The 20,989-nt window shown below is 45.7% G+C and overlaps 1 protein-coding gene across 1 annotated transcript in view; it reads right to left on the bottom strand.

The window, feature by feature from the left end:
* Nucleotides 1-20,989, bottom strand: part of LOC138580181 (killer cell lectin-like receptor subfamily B member 1B allele B) — a 248,556-nt gene that overhangs the window by 77,070 nt on the left and 150,497 nt on the right. Inside the window, exon 3 of the mRNA XM_069650509.1 lies at nt 10,142-10,323. Within this exon, the coding sequence (XP_069506610.1) occupies nt 10,142-10,323 (182 nt within the window). The remainder of the gene's footprint in view (nt 1-10,141; nt 10,324-20,989) is intronic.

Below are 20,989 nucleotides of genomic sequence, written 5' to 3'. Positions count from 1 at the left end.
ATAACGTGCCTGTACAGATGTGTTTCTAGACGCGACAAGACAATGGAGGGAGGACAGAGGGAGGACAAGACAAACGATCTTACTAGGCCATGTGTCATTCAGATTGTGCAAGTGTGTCGATGTGAAGTGCAGGGGAAGTGAGAGGGAGAGGGAAGTGGGAAGTGCAGTCAGGGCATCATTGCTCTAAGTAGGTGCAGCCAGGGAAGTCGTCTCAGGGTACGTGCATGGAGGCAGGGGACTGTGGGGTTCCAGTTACAGCCCTTAAGTGCACAGTAGGCCAAGAGGCAGTGCAGGAGAGACTGATGATGGAGGAGCCTGATACCCAGTAAGACTCTGAGTGTAGCCAGCAGCCAGTCGGCACAGCCGACAGGTAGGTCAACAATGGAGAGAGAGAGAAAGCAGAGGAGAAAAGTAAGGTCTCGAGCTGCTTCCTGAACTTCAGGTGGACAGGCTCAAGTTTGAGAGGGGCAGAGAGGCCATTCCAGAGGGAGGTGCCTGCACAGGAGAGAGATCTACCCCCCACACTCTGCCTGGAGAAGAGTCTGACCTTCAGAGAGCTAGAGGTAGCTAAGCGAAGGGTCTTGAGATGGAAGGTAATTTGGAAGAGAGCGTTGGATGTAGTGTGGAACCCGGCCCCAGAAAGACTTGTGGATGATGTAGAGGGTCTTGAACTTGATCCTTGCAGCCACTGGGAGCCAGTCGAGTGATTTCAGGGCTGGAGAGATACAGTCCCTGGGCTTGGGGCAAAGGACAAGTCTCACAGTCCTGTTCTGGATTAGTTGCAGAGGGCAGAAGGTAGAGGAAGGCAGATTGAGAAAGAGGCTGTTGCAGTAGTCCAGCCTAGAGAGAACCAGGGCTCTGGACACAGTGAGCTTCTGGGGGGAAAGTGAGAAAAGTTGGAATACCTCTGAGGAGGTGCAACTGGTAGTGGGCTTTCTTGGCAATGTCCATGATGTGAGGAGAGAAGGAGAGGGTTGAATCGAAGATGACCCCAAGGTTTCTTGCTCACAGGAAGGCAAAGGAAGAGGGTCCAAGGATGGCAGCCAAAGTGAGCAAGGGAAAGCGGGAGCGGGGCTCTAAAGGACAAGGATCTCAGTCTTAATGGTATTAAGGCAGAGATCATTGGAGGGGCACCAATTCTGGATTGCAGATAGACAGTCAGGAATGAGCGAGAGATGAGAAGAGGCTGAGGGGAGCCTGAAAGAGAGCTGAGTATCATCTGCATAACCATGAAAGCTAGGGGAGAAGGTAGAGATCAGGTGGGCCAAAGGTGCCAATTAGACATTTAAGAGCCATGATGAGAGGTTAGAGCCCTGGGGCACACCACATGTGGAGAGAGAGGTGGTGGAGAGAAATGACCCGAGTTGGACCTGTGAGGGTCAGTACAGGAGGAAGGTGGACCACCACTCCAGGGCCTGAACCATGATGCCCAGGTTCCCACAGAGTCGATTGATCAGGACGGCGTGATTGACTGTATCAAAGGCAGAGGAAAGGTCAAGGAGGATGAGGACAGAAGGAAGGCTTGAATCGAGATTAGAGAGCAGATCTTCACGGGTGTTCAGGCGAGCAGTGTACGTGCCTCTGGCTGCCCTGAAGCCAGACTGATGGTCATGGAAACAACCAGCAGATTCAATGTGGACAGTAAACTGGGAGATGACAAGCTTTTACAGGAGGGGTGCACAAGGGAGTGCTTAAGGAGAGAGGGGAAGCGAGAGGGGAAGGTTCCAGTGGCGAAAGAGTGATTGCAGAAATCGGCCAAGGCTGGAGCGAGGGTGTCAATGTGGTCCATGAAGGTTCTGGAAGAGCTGGGGAGCACCTGTTTGGACGACAATTTCATAGATCGGACTAGTTTAGAAACCTTGTCAGGTGTAGTTGGAGAAAAAGAGAAGGGAGGAGGAAAGGGTGGTGATCAGAGGGGGGCCATGAGAGGAAGAGGGAGAGGAAGAGGAGAGAGAGGACAGAATGTCCTTAGTTTAGTCCTTGCGTTTCAGGGTGGCGAGGTCGGTGTCATACCAAGAGTTGCACTTGGAGGCAGGATTCAGATGGATTCTCATGACAGAAGCAGGAACGTCCAGAGTGTTGGAGATAGAAAGATGCAGGTTCGAGAGGGCTGTGTCAGAGTGTGAGTGAGCCGCAGGTATGGGAGGAGCAGAGACAGTAGCGGCAAAGGCATCCACTGACACACGCTTCATGGGCCGAATGATCGAGAAGGTAGGCGGCAGTACTGGGGTGGGCTTAGCTTGGGGGACAGAGTGTCAGGTGGGAGGAGAGCAGAAAGTAGTCAGTCCAAAAGAGAGGGGTAGTGAGAGGGTTAGAGAGGGGGATGTCTGAGGAGATGAGAACATCTAAGGTATGCCTGGCAGAGTGTGTTGGACCAGAGGGTAGAATGGAAAGAGAGAGAGTGTCGCAGAGGTTGCAGAAGATCCCTAAAGAGGGATTTGAAGCATTTAGGTGGATATTGAGGTCTCCAAGGAGGAGAAGTTGTGGGGTAGAAGCAAGGAGAGAAGAGGTGAGGGCAGCCCACTCTGAGAAGAAGAGGGTGATCTGGCCAGGTGGCCTGTAGATGGTGGCAACAGTCAGAGAGAGGCCAGAAGAGATATAGCGCCTGCAGACCAGGCCTTCCAAGGAGGAGTAGGCCTGTGTAGGAATGACAACAGCAGGGACACACTCCGGAAAGATCAGGGCTACCCCCCCTCTGGGACGGCTGGTTCTGGATTCGGGGAGGATCTTGTAGCAATCAAGGAGGAGAGTGTCAAAACCTGTGACAGAGCTGACCATGAACCAAGTCTCGGTGAGAGCGAGGACATCCAGGTCAAGGTCTTCAAGGAGGTGGCAGATGTCAGAAGAGTGTTTGACACCAGAGCGAGAGTTGAGAGTAGCGACGTGGAGCAGGTTACCACATTTGAAAGACTTCTGTGGTGGTGTACAGGCTTGACGTACGCACTGAGGAAGTGGTAGAGGGTCCTGAGAGTGGGTGAAGGTGGTGAAAGGAGGTGCCAGAGAGGCAGCTGAAGGAAGAGGTGGCGGAGGAGCAAGTGAGGTGCTATTAGGAGTAGCAGGAGAAGGAAGGAAGTTGATAAGACGTGGAAGACGCCTATCGAAAAGGAAGAGTTTGAGCTGAGGTCCTTGGGCCATAATGATACCATTTAGATAGACATTGATGATGGATTTGGAGGAATGGAAGCAGGCCAAGAGGACCACCCATTGGGTGATATGATATGATAGTTCATTTATATAGCGCCTATAAATGTGTTTAAAAGTGCCTGGGTGCCATTATTAATGGGAGGGGAGGAGATAGGAGAGAGAGCAGAGACCATATGCGGTGTCCATAGGTCTGTGGGGGAATGACAAAGAAGATGTTGGTGAGACTCTGTCTGGAGGAAGCACTGATGTATGTATCAGCGATAGGGGGGGGGGCTCAGTTCGAGACCAGGATGTCTCACTTGGATCTCTTCCTTCCCGACTTAGTGAGAGGGATAGGATAGGAGATAGAGTAGCAGTTAGAGAAGATGGGGGAGATGGAGAGCACCATAGAGGGTGTAAGGAGTAGGATGAGGGAGTGAATAAGAGAAGAGGGATTCACAGTCCAGCGCCGCATAGCACAGGATGTGCCGAGGGGGATTCATGGGGGTCAAACAATGGGAACACACAGTAGGTCAGACATGTACACACAACAGTGCAAGGTACTCCCAGCAGGTGGGGCACTAGAGAGTGGGAGAGAGTGTAATGTGACACGTAACAGTGCCACAGTGATCACAATTCAAAAACCCAGATTTGACTTTCGTAAAAAGAGGGGAAAAGGCCTAGTTTTCAAGACAGCAGCAATGGCAAAAGAATGTGGCTTTCCTGGGGAGATGTGAGGAAGGCTGTACAAGGCAATTTACTGAGATGCAAATGTGTGGTGCGGAAGCAGCAATGGAGTGATATGAGGATGAGGGGGTGCAATGCAGGGAGTTCTTCCCTCCTGTTTGCACCTACCTTGTCAGACACAGCAGGTTGACGGCTGCAGGCTTCATGCTTCCCTGGCAGGCACTGGCCGACATCAACTGAAGACACATCCACTGGAGCTGTCCTTAGCCTCTGGGTCCTTTGCCAAGGGGGCGGCCACTGCAGCGGCTGCCTAGAAGGCCGTTAGATAAGGGCCCATTTCACCAATGGGAGCGTGGTGGGGCTGAGGAAGGGGAGAGGGGGAGGCAAAGGGAAGCAAGGACAAGGGGGGAGGGGGAGCGGGAGAACAGGTGCTGCAGCGCTAAGAGCGCAATTAAAGTAAAGCACAATTATGTGCCACGAGCCAGGCGCTGCAGCGCTAGAATGCTGCCTGAATAAATAAAACAAGTTGGAGCCCGGTGGGTGTAAACCCGCATTAGCCGCAGGCCTGTTTACCAATGGGAGCACGGTGGGCGGGAGGGAGGGAGGAAAGGGAGGCAAAGGGAAGCGTGGACAAGGGGAGGGGGAGTGGGAGAACAGGTGCTGTGGCGCTCAGAGTGCTATTAAAGTAAAGCACAACTATGTGCCTCAAGATAGGCGCGGCGGCGCTAGAACGCTGCCTGAATAAATAAAACAAGTTGGAGCCCGGTGACTGCAGCAGGTTTACTCACCGCAACCAGGAGTCAGTAGAGGAAAATATCCCTTTTGAGTAATGATGTTCTAGAGAGGTACTGTGCTGTCATGAGGGAAACAAAAACACAGCAGCTGGAAACAAACGTATTTAAAATTGTCATGCAAGTGTAAGAATATCAGCACATTGAAAAAACCTGTGAAAAATAAAAAGCACAGATTTATAGCCCAATGTTTACCTGGAATAACGTGACACAAACAAAGCTTGTCTGCAGGTGCACTCCTTGTGAAAGACTGTATGGTACCACCTGTTAATCGTGTGTGGTACTGGACTGCAGTAGGCATATATTAGTACCAGACTGCCCAGCACTCTAGGAATTAAATGTTTGGGCAATTCACTGAGAACCCACTCTACTGCTGGTGACATGAGGGGCCCGATGACGTCTCATCACTAGGAAGTGGATAATGTCTCAGCCACACAGTGAGGCAACAGGGTGTGTGCTGACACCGGCGTAGCCAGACAACACAGGAGGATGCGACGCTCAGGTAAAGTGTATTTGAGACTTCACTCTTCTGCTCTAAGGTGCGGTGTACAAGACGCCCGGAGGAACATCTGTAAGCCAGATGTGATTATCCGCAAGATCTGTTGCGGTAGGGAAGACTGTGCGTGTGGCCCCTAGGAAAGGGCATTGGTCCTCTGGCCCTGAAGTGGGCTCCTCCAGCACCAATGCACCCCCTTTCTTCCCGCTTTGGAGATGCCCCACCTTGGTGCACATTCATGCCGACACTGGTGTTTCTGCACGGCCGCAGCTTTTGACCAGGGTCATTCATGAAGCAGAACAAATAATAAATTGACTAATTGGTGAATGCGGCCATTGCCACACACAAGTCACTGTCATGTTGGCCCACACCACCTCTACTTCCCCAGTGAGAAACATTACAGTTCCACACGTTACTCTGCAGAGTGGGAATACACAAACACACACACACATCTCCCCGACCACACGCCATTGCACATAGGTGAAAACGGCCCACATCATGACTGTCTTTACTCTTCGTCATGGCAACCTCTATTGCACATTCCCAATAATGGGGCATTGGTGGACATCAGTAGTATGATTCTCGTTGGTGCTTTGCAAAGACTGCCATTAGCAATACAAAGACAGGTGTGGGCCGAGGAGTTACAGGCACAAGCAAATGGCAACACATGGGAAGGGCTTTAGGCCAGAGACTCAGGCTGGTTCTGGAAGATGCAGCACAGACACAACTCAAGTGCTGCTGTGAACAGACCACTTCAATGGTTGGATGTGTGTCTGGGACACATCTGTCCACAGTTGTGTGCACACTGGTCTGGTTGTGTTTAGTTTCATTTGGCAATTGGCCAACATTGAGAACACACACATAAAGGCATCCTTTGGAGGGCTCTCAGTGCATGTTCCCAAAATACAAAGGAGTGGACACGTGTCATGCCAGCGGGATGCTGCAGTGTGGCTCTGCACCATCCACCATCCATCTCTTCTTCCTGCTTCTTTATTGTTTGTTATTAGCGCCTTGGGTCATGTTCCTCTATCACTGGAGTTGGAACTCTCTCTGCTTATTAGTATTCCTGCTTTCTGAATTCCCTTTCAATCTTCCATTTTGAAGTCAGTCCCTCCCAGTGTTTTCCTGTTTCTCCATGGCCCTCTTCTATACCTCTCTGACCTTGCTGTGTTCTGCAAGATACACGTGATCCCTTAAGACACCCCGTTTGGTCCTGCTCTTATATGAATGCCTATGTTTTCCTTTCCATTCTGTAAGTACTATTCCTACGTGTCCCCTTTCAAGAGTCTTACTTACTATATCATCCGGTTTATAGTGAGTATTTTGAATTACATTATTTCAAATGCCAAAATGTCGAAAACAGTTTACAGAAAAAAAAAATTGAATGTCTTTTTTTAGTTATTTTTTGTTTTTACTCGCGAAACAAACAAAAAAACATATAAATAAAAAAAATAATACATTTGAGAAAAAAAATGCGGTAAAATGTTTTCGACATTCGAAAAAAATGTTCGACATATTAACTGGATGCCATATCATCCTCCTATAGCCTTGTGATCAACAGGCTTTGTGGGCTTTTCTGGTATCGCAGTTGGTGTTTCTCATCCTTATGTGTAATGACGTGAAGTTACTTTGTATGATACTATCGAGGCTGTTAGCTCACATGACCTGTATGTGGGGGTAGCACTGACAGTACATGTAAGAGCAATTGTGGGTGAGGCTCTTGCTGACTTTACTTGTATTCATAAAAAGCTTCTAAGTGCTTATCCCACCTCACTTTTCCTATATGTGTATTCATATTACGTTCTGCTTGCACAGCCTCTGTGTTAGCGTGCATGTATGAAGTAACGCAGTGGAACAGGGTTGCAGTAAATGTAGGATTTTTTTATTTATTAAAATTGTGTTTGATACAAGCATCTTTACAATTTGTGAACAACATACATTGAAACATCATAACAACTAAAGTAGAACAAACTCATAAAATAAACAATACAATGTTCAAAACCAATAAATATAAAATACATAATAGAAAATTGTAAGCATAAAAACCATTTGACACTTTAAGAAGCTACCTTATACAGATTTTCAGTTTGAAATCAGACTTCAAAATTAATTCAAAAATAAACAAACACACCATGAATCCACTATCAAACCACCACTGCTAAACACCTTAGTTCCCTCTTTTGAAATAAAACAGAATAAAGTAATACAATATCAAACAATTAAGCCCTGTACACAGAGCAAAGAAATACCTTCTATTGATTTACAAATATCATAATCGCATTAAGAATCAAATTCATCTAATTTTGTTTGAATACAAAAATAGCGTGTTAATGCTAAAAGTAAGGTATTACTGTCACCCCACATGCAAAAACACCAAAATAGTTCCATTGAGAATGATGAGTTGGTTAGAAAATATTTGCTCAATATAGCGGAGCGTACCGATTCAAGACCATCACACTCTAGTATGAGATGTTTCAGTGTTTCCATCTGTGTGGTAATCATGCAGAAACAACATCCTAAGTCTGAAAGGAGAATTTGGCTGTTATGCCAATACTTTGTTCGTTCCTTGGTGTTAAAAAGATTGAATCTAGATCTCATAAACATTTGTCTAGTCCGTTCAGAGGGGCAGATCTTTAAATAGTACATCCTGGGTGTTTGCTTGTGTCCGAACTTGGCATATTCAGACCACTGCGAGTAGAGTGCCAACTGATTGGTAGTTACCGCCCAGTCAGCTTGAAACAGTTTTTTTTTTACCTGTGCCGATCTATACACAAGATCATACTCAACCATTCCCAGTTCCGTTAAGGTATCAAGCATCTGCCTCTTGAATCTGGCCATGGAGCGAGTACTATCTTCATGTATCATTTCTACTAAATCCTCATATAAAGAATTAGCAGAGGGTAAAAGTATTTTACTGAATTTGTTAAGTCTACGCCACTTTAACCTAGTAGCCAGAGAAGATAATCCTAATTCATGCCTAATACAGGCATTTGGGAGACTTTTTGGAAGTACAAGTACTTTTTTCCAGGTAAGCCCATGTATCCTATTCAGCTGCATGTCCAGATTTAATAAACACGTGTCAAGTCCATATAACAAAATCGATTCCACTTTGAGTAAGTAGAAATCGATTAATGGTAATAATGAAAATGTACACAGTTTGTTAAGAATAATTCTCATTTGCGCAATTAGTGGAGCTGCTTTGATGTTCAAGGCATTATACCAGGTGATAAGCGAATTAGAGTTAGTTATGTTGTATCCCAAATATAGGAGACTTTATTTAATTTGAATAGGAGTACCTCTTAGTAGCCACTTAAATGAACAACGTTTTTTTCCTTGTTTTTTATTGGCAAATATGAGAATATTGGATTTCGATGCATTGATAGACAAGTTATGTTGGCTACAGAATTCAGCAAAAATATTGATTTTTGTCTGGAGGCCAAAAGGCGTTCTGTCAAATAAGATCACATAATCTACTTGGCCATCCAGCTTAAATTTAATCCACCTAACTTGACAGGAAAACAGTTTTGACCAGGCCATAGATCATCGACGTCTGCCAAGTAAAGATTGAATAAAACTGACGCCAAGTTACACCCTTGTTTGACACCTATTTCTGTGGCTATTTTGCTGGTTAAGGAGCCACCTTGGTCGATTCTGATTTTATAGTTCGTTTCCTGATGTACCAAGGCAATGATAGCTATCAGATGGGCCGGAATTCCAAATTTGGCCATCTTTGCCCATAACAGGCTTCTGATAACACTATCAAAGGCAGCGGCAAGATCAAAGAATGCCATATAGATGGGACCTTTGTTGGCCTGAGTTGAGACAGCCAACAGGTGGGCTAGGATGGTCGCATTAAGCTGGGTGCCCAAGTGTTTCCTAAAACCAGTTTGACAACGAGAAAGACAATTATTCATATTAATGTAAGAGTTAAGATCCAATAGAATCAGAGCAGGAAAAACTTTGGCAGCAACATCAATGATTGCAATAGGACGATAATTAGATGGCACATCCATTGGACCCTTTTTGTAGATAGGAATGATAATCGAAGTAAGCCAGGAGTTAGGAATAGTCCTGGTTTGAAATAGAATATCAAAGCGCCTTTTAAGAACTGGAGCCCAAAAATGAGGATCGTCCTTAAGGACACAAGGGGGCAGGCCATCAGGCCCAGCGGCCCTGGAACTCTTAAGATTGGTTAAAGCGTGGTATATGTCATGAATTTCCAATGGACAATACGGTAAGATGTCCTTGGAAAAATCCCTGGAGTTGAGATCTAAAAATCTCAAAGGACACAAATACTTGGGTGTGTAGAATTGTACCCAAGCATCCCCTGAGATGCAAGATTGAAGCTCAGGGAGGGGACAGCCCAAAGGGATTTTGAGCATCTTCCATGTCTGCCTGGTGTTCCTAGTACAGACAAAATGAATAATTCTCTGATTTGTTAGTCAATAAAATTCTTTTGATCTCATTTTTATATGTTAGAAGAAGAGTTTTCTTCCTTGTGATCTATGTAGGATTATTTAAGTAATTCTCTTCAGAGCCCACCAGCAGTGCACCTTCCATCCCTGCAGTCCCCTCTCACTTCTCAACCGCCCCCATACCATTCTATACTCCCAATGCACTGAACCTTCCACACAGCACATCACGGGACACCTACACGCTGCCAGCACACTGCCGGTGGGCTCTGAAGAGAATTACTGAAATAAACCTACCTTCACCGCAGTCAAACTCCTTAATCTCCAGCCTAGAGGGTCTATTAGATCAAAAGGATTTCCACCACAGCGTGTGTCTGACAAAGCAACAACCTCTTTGCAGTGAATAGAAGCAAATGGAATTTGGCAGAAGGGTTACATAAAGAAATTATATTACAAATGTTATACTAGTGATAATCTACTAGTCATTGACCATGTGCCACAGTGACCCTGGCTGATTGCCTCGGGCTGAGTGTATGCTCATAATGTGGCACATCTCTGGTTATGTAATTCCACTTGCAGGGGTATTTGTCCAAGAGAAACGCATATTGCATTTATGTTGTATATATTCTCACCAGTTCTTCTTGGGTGTCGATGAGAGCCAGTGATGCGTTATATGAGGAGCAGAAGATCTGGCTGTCCTCCCACTCTGCTTCCTCCTTGGAGAAGCGGAAGCATTTCCTTCCATTGTTCAGCCAGTCCAGGGGGCACGGCTCTACGCGGGGTGGTGTTGGGCATTCCATTGATGAATTTACCACTAAAAGAAAGAATGTGCAATAATCACTACCTACTATATATTTCCTCTAGTCCTCAACTTATTGTTAGCATTATAATAGGTCACAATGAATGTACGAAGCACTCTTCTCCAGTTGGCCGGATCTCTTACTTCTGATGGACATCTTGAGGGAATAATGATGCACTGGCTAGGTCTGTGTTTAGGGTATCACCATAGAAGTCAAAGAATGTTTCAGGTTATCAGTGCATCAGCGGTTCTTCCAATGAAAGATAGAATGTATTGGATCTGACATAGAGCACAGACTGTAAGCATTAAACATTTTCTAGTGAGGTTCATGTGCACATCGGTTATTGCGCCACAGTAATAATTAGATTCCAAAGTACTGTTTCTTGTGAAATACTAAATATTTATTGGTGGCCCTTTATGATAACACGTGTTTCGGCATTTTGGGTGCCTTTGTCAAATCAGGGCAATTATTGTTATCTAGAGCGATCATAGGAAACAAATTATGTATACACGATAAAATGTTGTGACAAAAATAAAGCAAGTAATAAGCCATCATATTGACAGCATATGATCGAATAACAATAAGGTGAAAAATTAGGATGAAAAAATAAAAATAAGAAACAAAACACTGTGTTCAAACAGTGTGGGTAATGGAAATTGAACACACATTATGGTGAATCAGACATGACAAGGTTACAATGGCGCAGGTAATAATTGGTGAAAATAATACATGCACAATGCAAAGGATTGTAAACATACCACAGAGACGTCATGTGACATTTGTAATACATGAGAGAAGACCGAAAAAGCGGTGTGTACATGAACCTCACTCGCATTTGTACAAACGGAGTAGGGGAACTCTTTGTCTCCGTTTTCTGTACACATCAGTGCAACACTTCAAATACTTGTACCTACTACATGAGTCGCAAGGGTCTGAGAGTGATATTGCAGAAAAGTTCCCTGTTCTTCATTGATTAAACATTTTCTGTTGCATCGTACAGAGCTAAGTGCTATTCTGAAGTAATTCCTGAGTTTCTATGCTTGTACTGTAATTTATGGGGGATGTAAGCAATTTAGTATTAGGGTGTGACTTTTTTTGATACATCATATAATCAAGATATGATATGAGAGGTATGCGATTGAGAATATGTTAATCATTAGACAGATGGAATGTAAACAGTTTCCTATAATCCTATATGTTGTGTGTGTCTGTGTATACTATATATATATATATATATATATATTTATGAAAAACATTACATAATCATCTTTCCGATGATTGTATCTACTTAGATTCACATGTTTTGCATAAGCGGTGGCACAGTACATGTCACAGTAGAGAAAGTATTACAGAAACACCCTGTCAACTTTCTTTTTCGAAATCAAAATTAAATGATGTAATACATGGAACACAGGCCAAATAAACAGTTCAATCCTCCTGTCCCACAAAACTCTTTTATGTCAAAATTAAATAATAATATCTTTTGGAACATTACTGGAGCATGAGCATAAGCATTTCTGGATAAGCTTTAGATTTAAACTGCAAGAGTGTGTTCAAAAGCAAAATCACACATGCAGTGCTTTGTACATTTAGTTTCCCTGCACACTTAAAAATGCAAGCAGTTTTGAAAATTAAACAGACCTTTGAGAATACTTTTGATTGATAAAACCTTCCTTCCTACTTCACCCCAAAACAATACAACATCTTTATTCAATCAAGGTCAGTTACACACTCTCAGGAGAGAGTGTGCATTTTTCAATGGAGAATTACCCTTGGTTTCAATTGGCAAAGCACTTCTCTCCCCAGCACCAAAACCCCAGGCTTCAGTTATATGCAGCTTCCCTCTGTTTAAAGGCCAGGTCAATATTTAACTTAACGTTAGGAAAGAGGGCCGATGTTTCAAACTCCCTTAGCTCCCCCTGAGTCAATCTATATGGGAGTTAATTATATTAAAATTTAGTACAATATGCTAAGGGTCTATACAGTTTGCCTCCCACCAACTATTAAGGGGAAAAGATTAGGGCAAGCAGGTCCCCCACACACTTAGATTCATTTAGATTAATCTAATTACATTGTATTTCTCTGGGTTTGGTGCTCAGGAAAGTCAGCAGGGCTCCTCTTTTGGGAAGTACCAGGGTCTGGTCAGGCACTTCAGTCAAAGATAGCCACCATTCAGCTTTTAGGCTTTCCCAGTTGCTGTCTCCCAGGTACAATAATCCTGCAGCAATCTTTAGTCCTTTCCAACCCAGGTAGTATTAGACAGTAGTGTCAGGATTCACTCAGGTGGTTTTAGGCAAGTCCTGTCCTTTGTCGAGCACAGCGTCACGCAAGAGCAAGGCACCTCTGATCCTATTGGTTTCAGGACTTCCTCGCTGAGTATCATGAGTGTGTCTTGGTAGTGAATTGTCTCTGAGACTCTCCAGGATGAGCAAAACAGAATGCTAATGGTCCAGTGCTAACTCCTCCCATAAAATATAGCATGGGAGATGGTGGAACCAAACCCTTAACACCACAGACTCACCTCCCAGCATTAACATGGTGAAAGTGCAGTGCAAGCACTGAGCTGGAAGGGAACGATGGTATTTAAAGACTGTAGGAGTTAATGGGATGCAAGGAGTCAGGCTGAATCCAGAAACCAAAGAAATCGGGAAAATACGAAGGGGCCAGAGATGGAGGAAGGAGCCCCAATTATTGTAATCAGCAGGATAAGAAGCATAAATAGATTAAGGAAAAGCCCAGGAGTACTGAAGGCATAACAGCTGAAACAAGAAGATAAAAGGAGGCGGAATAGCAGGAACCAGCAGACAAAAGGAGCCAGAATAGCAGAGAAAAGGGGCACAAAAAGACCCAGAATGAATGGTGTACTTGGGAGCATTGAGACGCATAGCCATTTGTGCAGCGTTCTCTTAAATGCTGGCAGGCAGGCACACACAAACGAAGCTTGTGGAGGCTTGATGGTGTCCATGGCAACAGATGCTGGAGCGTCAATACCGGCAACGTGATGGTGCTGTCAAGCGCATGCAAGGCCACGGAGTGTGACGGTTTCCATGGCAACATGCCCCAGTGTGACCATGCGTGAATCAAGATGGTGATGTGGCTGGGTGCAGAATCCTGCAGCGCACCCGGCCAGGCTTCGGGGAAGCAGGCAGCGGAGCAATCTCCATTGCGAACACAGCCGCCAGCACCCATGCAAGGTAGGTGCCAACACTTTGCTTGTGTGCATGAGATCCTTGAAGATTCTTAGGCAGTTCTCCCCTTCTGGCTTGTGCAGCCACTTTTTAATTCCCTAAGGACCACCCCCAAAATATTAAGATCAGAAGGTGTTAACTTACTAGGACTGAATTTTCATTGGTCCCTTTATGGTCCACTCCTCCCCAAGGTTCAACTCCTTCCTGCCGATAGGACCTTATGAGTTCTACGATTGAAAGGATGCAAATGATGGAACCTCTCAGATGCATTAAATGTTTTAATTTTGCACTGAAAAGGTCCTAAGTGACAGAAATGTGGGATTTACAAATAAACATAACTTTTTATATATTTTTGTGTTCCCCTAATCATGGGGAACTTAAGAAAATTATTTTTGTTTCGGCGAGATATTGCACGTGTGAACTGTGGTTTTTCACAATTTACGCAAACATTATAACAGTTATGAATGTGAAATGTTATACCCAGATATCTAATTTAATAAGCCACCAGCTCTCCAACTTTTGGATTCATAACATTTTTGGGGAAGCTAGAAACATACTGTATATTTGGATGATAGTTGTGGAAACACAACCACCTCCGAATAAGCTTTAAAATGACACATGTCCCAATTCTATAAGTATCACGGTTCAAATGTTAATGGTCAACATGTAATTCATAATATGAACCTATGGCGACATATTTACATATCTATTCCTATGTTTAATTTCTCAATTTAAGTTGCTGGGAGGTGTAAGGAAGGCATGGTATCGAAGTAAGTCAGACACAAGTGACCACAGTTCAGGGGTGTTTATTGAACTTTCACAAGGGGGTGCAAAATGCCTATCTAAACCTAAATCTACAGATGGGAGCAAGCTACGACTATCAAATAATAATAATGCAGTACTAGTGGAGTCTTGTCAAAAGAAAACAGCCTATACAAAAAAAAAGATTGGCAATCCTTATTGCTATTTTACAAATAGTGTGGGGGTAATGTTCATGAAAAAGAAAGAATTGTTCACAAAATGATAAGTCAGGATGTTTGGGCCATTGGCCTCCCTTCCCAATTTTTATTCAGCACGGGGCAAGGCGGTGGATTTCTGAACTCCGACCTGGTGGGCAGAGGTTCAGAAGGCCAGCCTAGTTTCTTATAATAGGGTAACCTTCTGGAAAAGCCAGACCAATCAAGGTAGCATTGGCGGCAGTCAAGACTAGGTCTCAGGAGGGGTGTGGGTGATCGAAAGCCCACAATCAGCGCACACAGTAATGGACACTACACATTACTCTCAGTCAGGTGTGTATCAAAAATACATATACATTTATTCAAGGCCTTTATAAATCAAACACAAGCAAAGATCAATAGTAAGACTTGAACCAAAACCACACTATTATAGTACACATATACAGTTACAATGACCTAAATGAATGGCACACAGTAAGGGTCCACAACCTTTAAGGGAAAGGGGCAAACAGTGCGAATATACTTTAGGCAGACCTTCATTTTATCAATCCAAACTGAAAGACAGTCCAGTCCCTACAAAGAGTGGAGCCTTATACTCAAATGTATTTTCGGATGTAGATGCACGTGATCGTGCGGTTGACCAAAAACGGGGTCTCTTGCAGGGGCTGTAGCAGCTCAGGAAGGCAGGTGAGGCAGTGAAGAATATGTTCCAACTATTCAAGGAGGGTCTCCCCAAGAGGGCCAAACACTCCAAGAATTGGGAATAGCTTGGTGCACAGGCTACCTCGATAAAGGTGAGTGGCCCTCAGGGGACACTCATGCGTAAAAATGGATGGATGCGCCAGGGGCCACCGGTAAGGGTTGCAAGTTCTCACTGACCCAAGGAGCACTCCGGACCAAACTTCGCCAGTCGAGTCCACTCGGTTGCAGGTTCAAATGCTGCAAAAGTGCGGCTCTGCCACTTTCAGTGGTTGAGTTCCAGGGATGATTCTGTGGTGGGACATTGGTGATTTCTCCTCTCCGGGAGAAAGGATCAACTCGTTTTCACTGCAGCTCGTCTCAGGGCAGAGGGGGGCACCGCAGCAGCGCACCCACAAAGTTTGTCATTATAACTGGGCAACACAGTGACTGCATGTACTCAGGTTCAGGTGTACTCTCCTAATTCCAGACCTAGGGTTCGTATGTGTTTAAAACTTGGTGGGAGAGTGCCTTGAACCAAGTACTTCTATCTCCAAAGTCTGAAGAGTTAACTTGAGACAGCAGAGGTTCCAGAACAAAGGTCCTGCGCAAGCTGGTTAGGTCATTGGTTGGCCCAGGAACACTTCCAAAAGGCTCACTTGCAGGTTATGGCGGAGGTGCTGTGAGTAGTTGTTTTCACTATTCAACTGGGGCGAAGCGCCTTTGCAGACCTTCTGGTTTGATCAGATGCAGAGGGGTCCTGCGGGACAACAGCAGGCTCAGGGTGCCAAACCTTCCAGCAGGTCACCAGCTGTTCCTTGTCTCGACTCTTAGTTTCCGGATGCTTGGATCCTATCCTAGGTTCAGTGAGAACTCAAGAGATCAACCTTGTATGGGTGTTTGGGCCCTTCTATTATCCAGAATCTCCTTCAAACTAAAACAAAGAGGACTCAATGCGAGACCTGCTCACATACAGCCACGCCAGATGTGAACCAATGACGGCCCAAGATCAGAAGGTACCCAGGTAACCAGTGCAGTTTCAATTTCAACCAGGAGTTCATCAGGGGAGAGGAAGAGAGAAAGCAGAAGCAAAGAGGAAGGTCTTCAGGTGCTTCCGGAAACGGACATGGTTCTCCTCAAGTTTCAAAGAGGCAGGGAGGCTGTTCCAGAGGGAGGCCCCAGCCAAAGAAAGAGATCTACCACCAACTAGTTGCTTGGAGAAGCGGCTGACACTGAGGGAGTTGGTGGCAGAGCAGCCAAGGGCTCGAGAAGGAAGATATTTACGAAGAGAGAGTTGAAGGCATTGAGGCCCCAGCCCCTAGAAGGCCTTGTGGACAATGCAGAGTGTTTTGAACTTAATGCTTGCAGCCACTGGGAGCCAGTGAAAGATTTCAGTCCTGGAGAGATACGGTCCCTGGGCTTGAGGCCAAGGACAAGTCTTGCAGTCCTGTTTTAGATGAGTTGCAGAGGGCAGAGAGTATACGCAGTCAGATTTAGAAAGAGGCTGTTGCAGTAGTCCAGCCTAGAGAGAACCAGAGCTCTGAAGACAGTGAGCTTCTGGGGGAAGGAGAGAAAAGGAAGAATACCCCTGAGGAGGTGCAGTTGGTAGTGTGACTTCTTAGAGACGTCAGAGATGTGAAGAGAGAAGGAGAGTGAGTCGAAGATGATGGCAAGATTTTTAGCCTCACAGGTGGGAGCAGGAAGAAGGCCAAGAGAGGCCAGCCAGATAGTGACAGGATAGTAGGGGGCAGGTGTGCCAATGAGGAGAAGCTCACTCTTACTGGCATTAAGGCAGAGATCATTGGAGGCACACCACTCCTGGATAGCAGACAGACAGTCAGAAATGAGAGATAGAGAAGAGGTGGCAGAGGGGAGCCTGAAAATTAGCTGGCTGTCATACGCATAGCACTTAAAATTGGGTAGGGAGAGACAATGCGGTGGGCAAGAAGTGCCAGACATTGGTTAACAGCCAAGGAGAGAGGTTAGATCCCTGGGGAACATCACAGGTGGTGAGAGAGATAGAGCAGAGGAAGGACCCAAGTTGGACCAGTGGGGGGGGGTGATTGGAGAGGAAAGAGGTCAGCCAAGCGAGGGCCACATCGGTGATGAACAAGTTATCACAGAGACGGTTGAGCAGGATGGCATGGTTGACCATGCCAAAGTCAGAAGAGAGATCAAGTAAAATGAGGACATAGGGGGTGTTGGAATCGAGGTTTGAGAGCAGGTCTTCACGGATGTGCAGGAGAGCATTTTCCATGCTTCTGGTGGCTTTGAAGCCAGACTGATGGTCATGGAGGCAACCAACAGATTCAGTGTGTAGATTAAGCTGGGAGATGGCCAGCTTTTCTAAGAATTTGCATAGGAAATGAGTGATTCAGATCGGGATAGTAGCTGGGCAGGAAGGGTCGGCAGAGGGATTCTTAAGAAGGGGGTGCACAAGAGAGTGCTTCAGGGGGGAAGGGAAGACTCCAGTGGTGATGGAAGACTCCAGTGGTTGCAGAAGTCAGCCAGAGCAGGAGCCAGGGTGTCGATGTGGTCATTGATGGTTTTGGAAGAACAGGTCAGAACCTCTTTTGACAAGACTTTCATAGATCAGACTTGTTTAGAAAACTTATCTGGGGAGAAAAGGCGAAAGGCAAATAAGGAGGGAGAAGGAGTGGCCAAAGAGGGGCCAGAGGAAGAGCAGAGAGTAGAGGGAAGAGGGGGAGAGCAAGAGAAAGAGGACCGGATGTCCTGAGTTTTAGAGATGAAATGAGAAGCCAGGGACGTGCAGATAGCCTTGGAGGGGTCAGGAGAGGTAGAGACTGCAGCAGGCTTGGCCAGGACCTTGCAGATTCTAAAGAGTTCGGCTGAGTTATTGGATGCCCCAGAGACGTGGGTTTGGATGTGCGCTCTCTTCATGATGCGGACAGAGAGCTGGTATTGCCTTTGGAGAAGGCAGCAGGCCAGTTTGTCAAAGGATGTACCGGAAGCACATCATTTCCTCTCAGCCACTTGCGTTTAAGGGTGACGACGTCTGAGTCATACCAGGAGTTGCACTTGGCTTTGGGCTTCAAGCGGATCCTTTGCGGGTGTCTAGGGCCTTTGAAAACTAAAGGAAGACCCAAGTGCACTTTACTGTAAGGTACTTTGTGCACTGGATAAAATGTTGCAAAGAACTTGCATCAGTGAAAAGGACTAAGGGAAACAAAGTCTCCCAGTACTGATTGTCTTTAAGGGCATGTCAGTTTCCACATAACAAAGTGAGTGAAAACCCAGTGGAGTGCAGCAGAAGACTGTGCTCCACTAGCAAAAGTTAGGCTAGGATGGTCAGACAACAGCACAAGTTGGGAAGTACACAACTGAAGGGAAGATTACACATAAATGGAAATCTTTCCTAACACTTGTCCCTCCCAGACCAAGGACAGGGGGGGACAAATTCACCCCTGGATGAGCTTCTTGTTCAGGTCGGTTAAACATTCTGTACAACCCATCAGAATTGCTATGTTTAACACCTGGCCTATGCTCAATAGTGAAGTCAAACCCTTGCAGGCTTATGGACCACCTCAGCAACTTAGGATTCTCTCCCTTCATGTTCATCAGCCACTGTAAGGGCTTATGGTCAGTTTGCACAGTGAAGTGTGTCCCATAGAGTTAGGGCCTCAGCTTCCTTAGGGCCGACACAACAGAGAAACATTCTTTCTCTACTGTGGACCATCTGAGCTCTCTGTCCTTACGCTGGCGACTGATGAAACCAATAGGGTGTTCCCTACCTTTCTCATCTCCTTGTGATATTACAGCTCCTATCCCAGTGTCAGAGGCATCTGTCTGCACAATAAAAGGCCTTTGGTAATCAGGGACCTTGAGAACAGGGGCCTGGCACAATGAGTATTTCAAGCCATTGAAGGCCTTCTCATAATCCTCAGACAAAGAGGCCTTTTTGGGTTTCTTTGTAGTTGTGAGAGCAGCCAGAGGGGTGGCTATGGTACCATAGTCTGCCAGAAAGTTTCTGTAATACCCTGTGAGTCCTAAATAGGCTCTCACTTGGGTTTGTGTAGTGGGGGTAGGCCAGTCTTGTACTGCTTGTACCTTACTGGGTAGAGGCTGCATCCTCCCTCCACCTACTTCATGTCCAAGGTAGACAACTGAACCTTGACCAATCTGGCACTTGCTGGCCTTTATAGTCAAGTGGGCCTTCTGAAGCGCCTGCAACACAATTCTGAGGTGTTTCACATGATCCTCCCAGTTGGCACTGAAAACTGCTATATCATCCAGATATGCAAGACAGAATTCATCCATCCTATTAAGGACATGATTCACAAGCCTCTAAAAAGTGGCAGGGGCATTCTTCAACCCAAAAGGCATTACCCCGAACTGGTAAATACCCTCTGATATTGAGAAAGATGTCTTCTCCTTGGCATCTTCTGCTAGGGCTGTTTGCCAATAACCTGCAGTGAGGTCAAATGTGCTCAGGTACTTGGAGGCACCCAAAGTACCCACCAGCTCATCTGTTATAGGCAAGGATGTGCATCTCTCTTGGTGACAACATTCAGAGCCACGTAATCCACATAGAACCTCAGCTTAGAGGTACCAGCCTTTTGAACTAAAACCACAGGACTGGACCAAGGACTACTGGAGGGTTCAATCACCCCAAGATCTAACATCTTGTTGACCTCTGTACTGATGTACTATCTCACCTTATTCAACATACTGTATATCCTACGTTTAGTAGGAACACTATCTCCTGTGTCAATGTCATGTTTGTAGCAAGGTGTCAAACCAGGAGCTTGTGAAAACAAGGAGGAGAACTGCCTCAGCAGACTTCTCACCTCTTCTTGTTGAAAAGAAGTCAGGTGAGGGGCCACATGGACACCCTCAATTGAGCTGTCTGAAGGATTGCCCTGGAACAGATCAGGAAGAGGTTCTGACTCTTCCTCCTCTACATCTGAAGCCAACAACAGTGCAGCTATCTCAACTCTTGAGATGAGAGCCTTCAGCCTATTTACATGGAACACCTTTGGAGACTGACCAGCTCATCCAAGGTCCCCTACATAGTTAACCTCACCCAGTGACTCCACCACTGTGTAAGGGCCTGGCCATTTGTCCTGTGAAGCTCTAGGCCTTACAGGATTCATAATTAGGACGTTGCTGACCAGGTGTAAAGTTGATGAGGGAAGCCTTCTGGTCATACCAATGTTTCACCACAACTTGCCCATCCTTCAACTTCTCACTAGCCAGACCCATCAGGAGTACCATTCTTTTTTTAGTCCTAGCACATAGTCCACCACATTGGTAGTGATAAGGTGAGTAGGCATCTCCCACCCCTGCTTGACTATTGCTAAGGGACCCCTTACAGGGTGACCAAAAAGAAGCTTGGAGAGGCTGAAACCAACACCCACCTGAGGTACCTCCCTGTAGGCAAACAACACGCATGGTAATAGATTTTTCTTATTTGGGGTTCTTCCAGAGACCCTATCATGCTTTTGAGAGTTCTATTAAACCTCTCAACTAGACCATTGGTTTGGTGGTGATACGCTGAGGAAAACTTGTAAGTAACCCCACACTCCTTCCACATGGCCTGCATATACTTTGACATAAAGTTGCTGCCCCTCTCAGACACACCTTATTTAGGGAAGCCAACCCTAGTAAATATGCCAAGTAAAGCTTTTGCAACTGACTTGGCAGTCACAGTCTTCAATGGGATGGCCTCAGGATACCTGGTGGCATGGTCGACTAGCACCAGGATAAACCTATTGCCTGAGTATCATTAAGGGTCAAGGGGAACAACAATGTCAATCCCTACCCTTTCAAATGGTACCCCCAAAACTGGGAGTGGTACCAAAGGAGCTTAAATTGTTGTGCCACTTTTCCCAGATAAC

Source organism: Ambystoma mexicanum, chromosome 3p, assembly GCF_040938575.1.
Source record: "Ambystoma mexicanum isolate Mex_15411 chromosome 3p, UKY_AmexF1_1, whole genome shotgun sequence".
NCBI lineage: Eukaryota > Metazoa > Chordata > Amphibia > Caudata > Ambystomatidae > Ambystoma > Ambystoma mexicanum.
The sequence above is the reverse complement of the archived record's forward strand: the minus strand, read 5'-3'. Positions and strand labels throughout refer to the sequence as shown.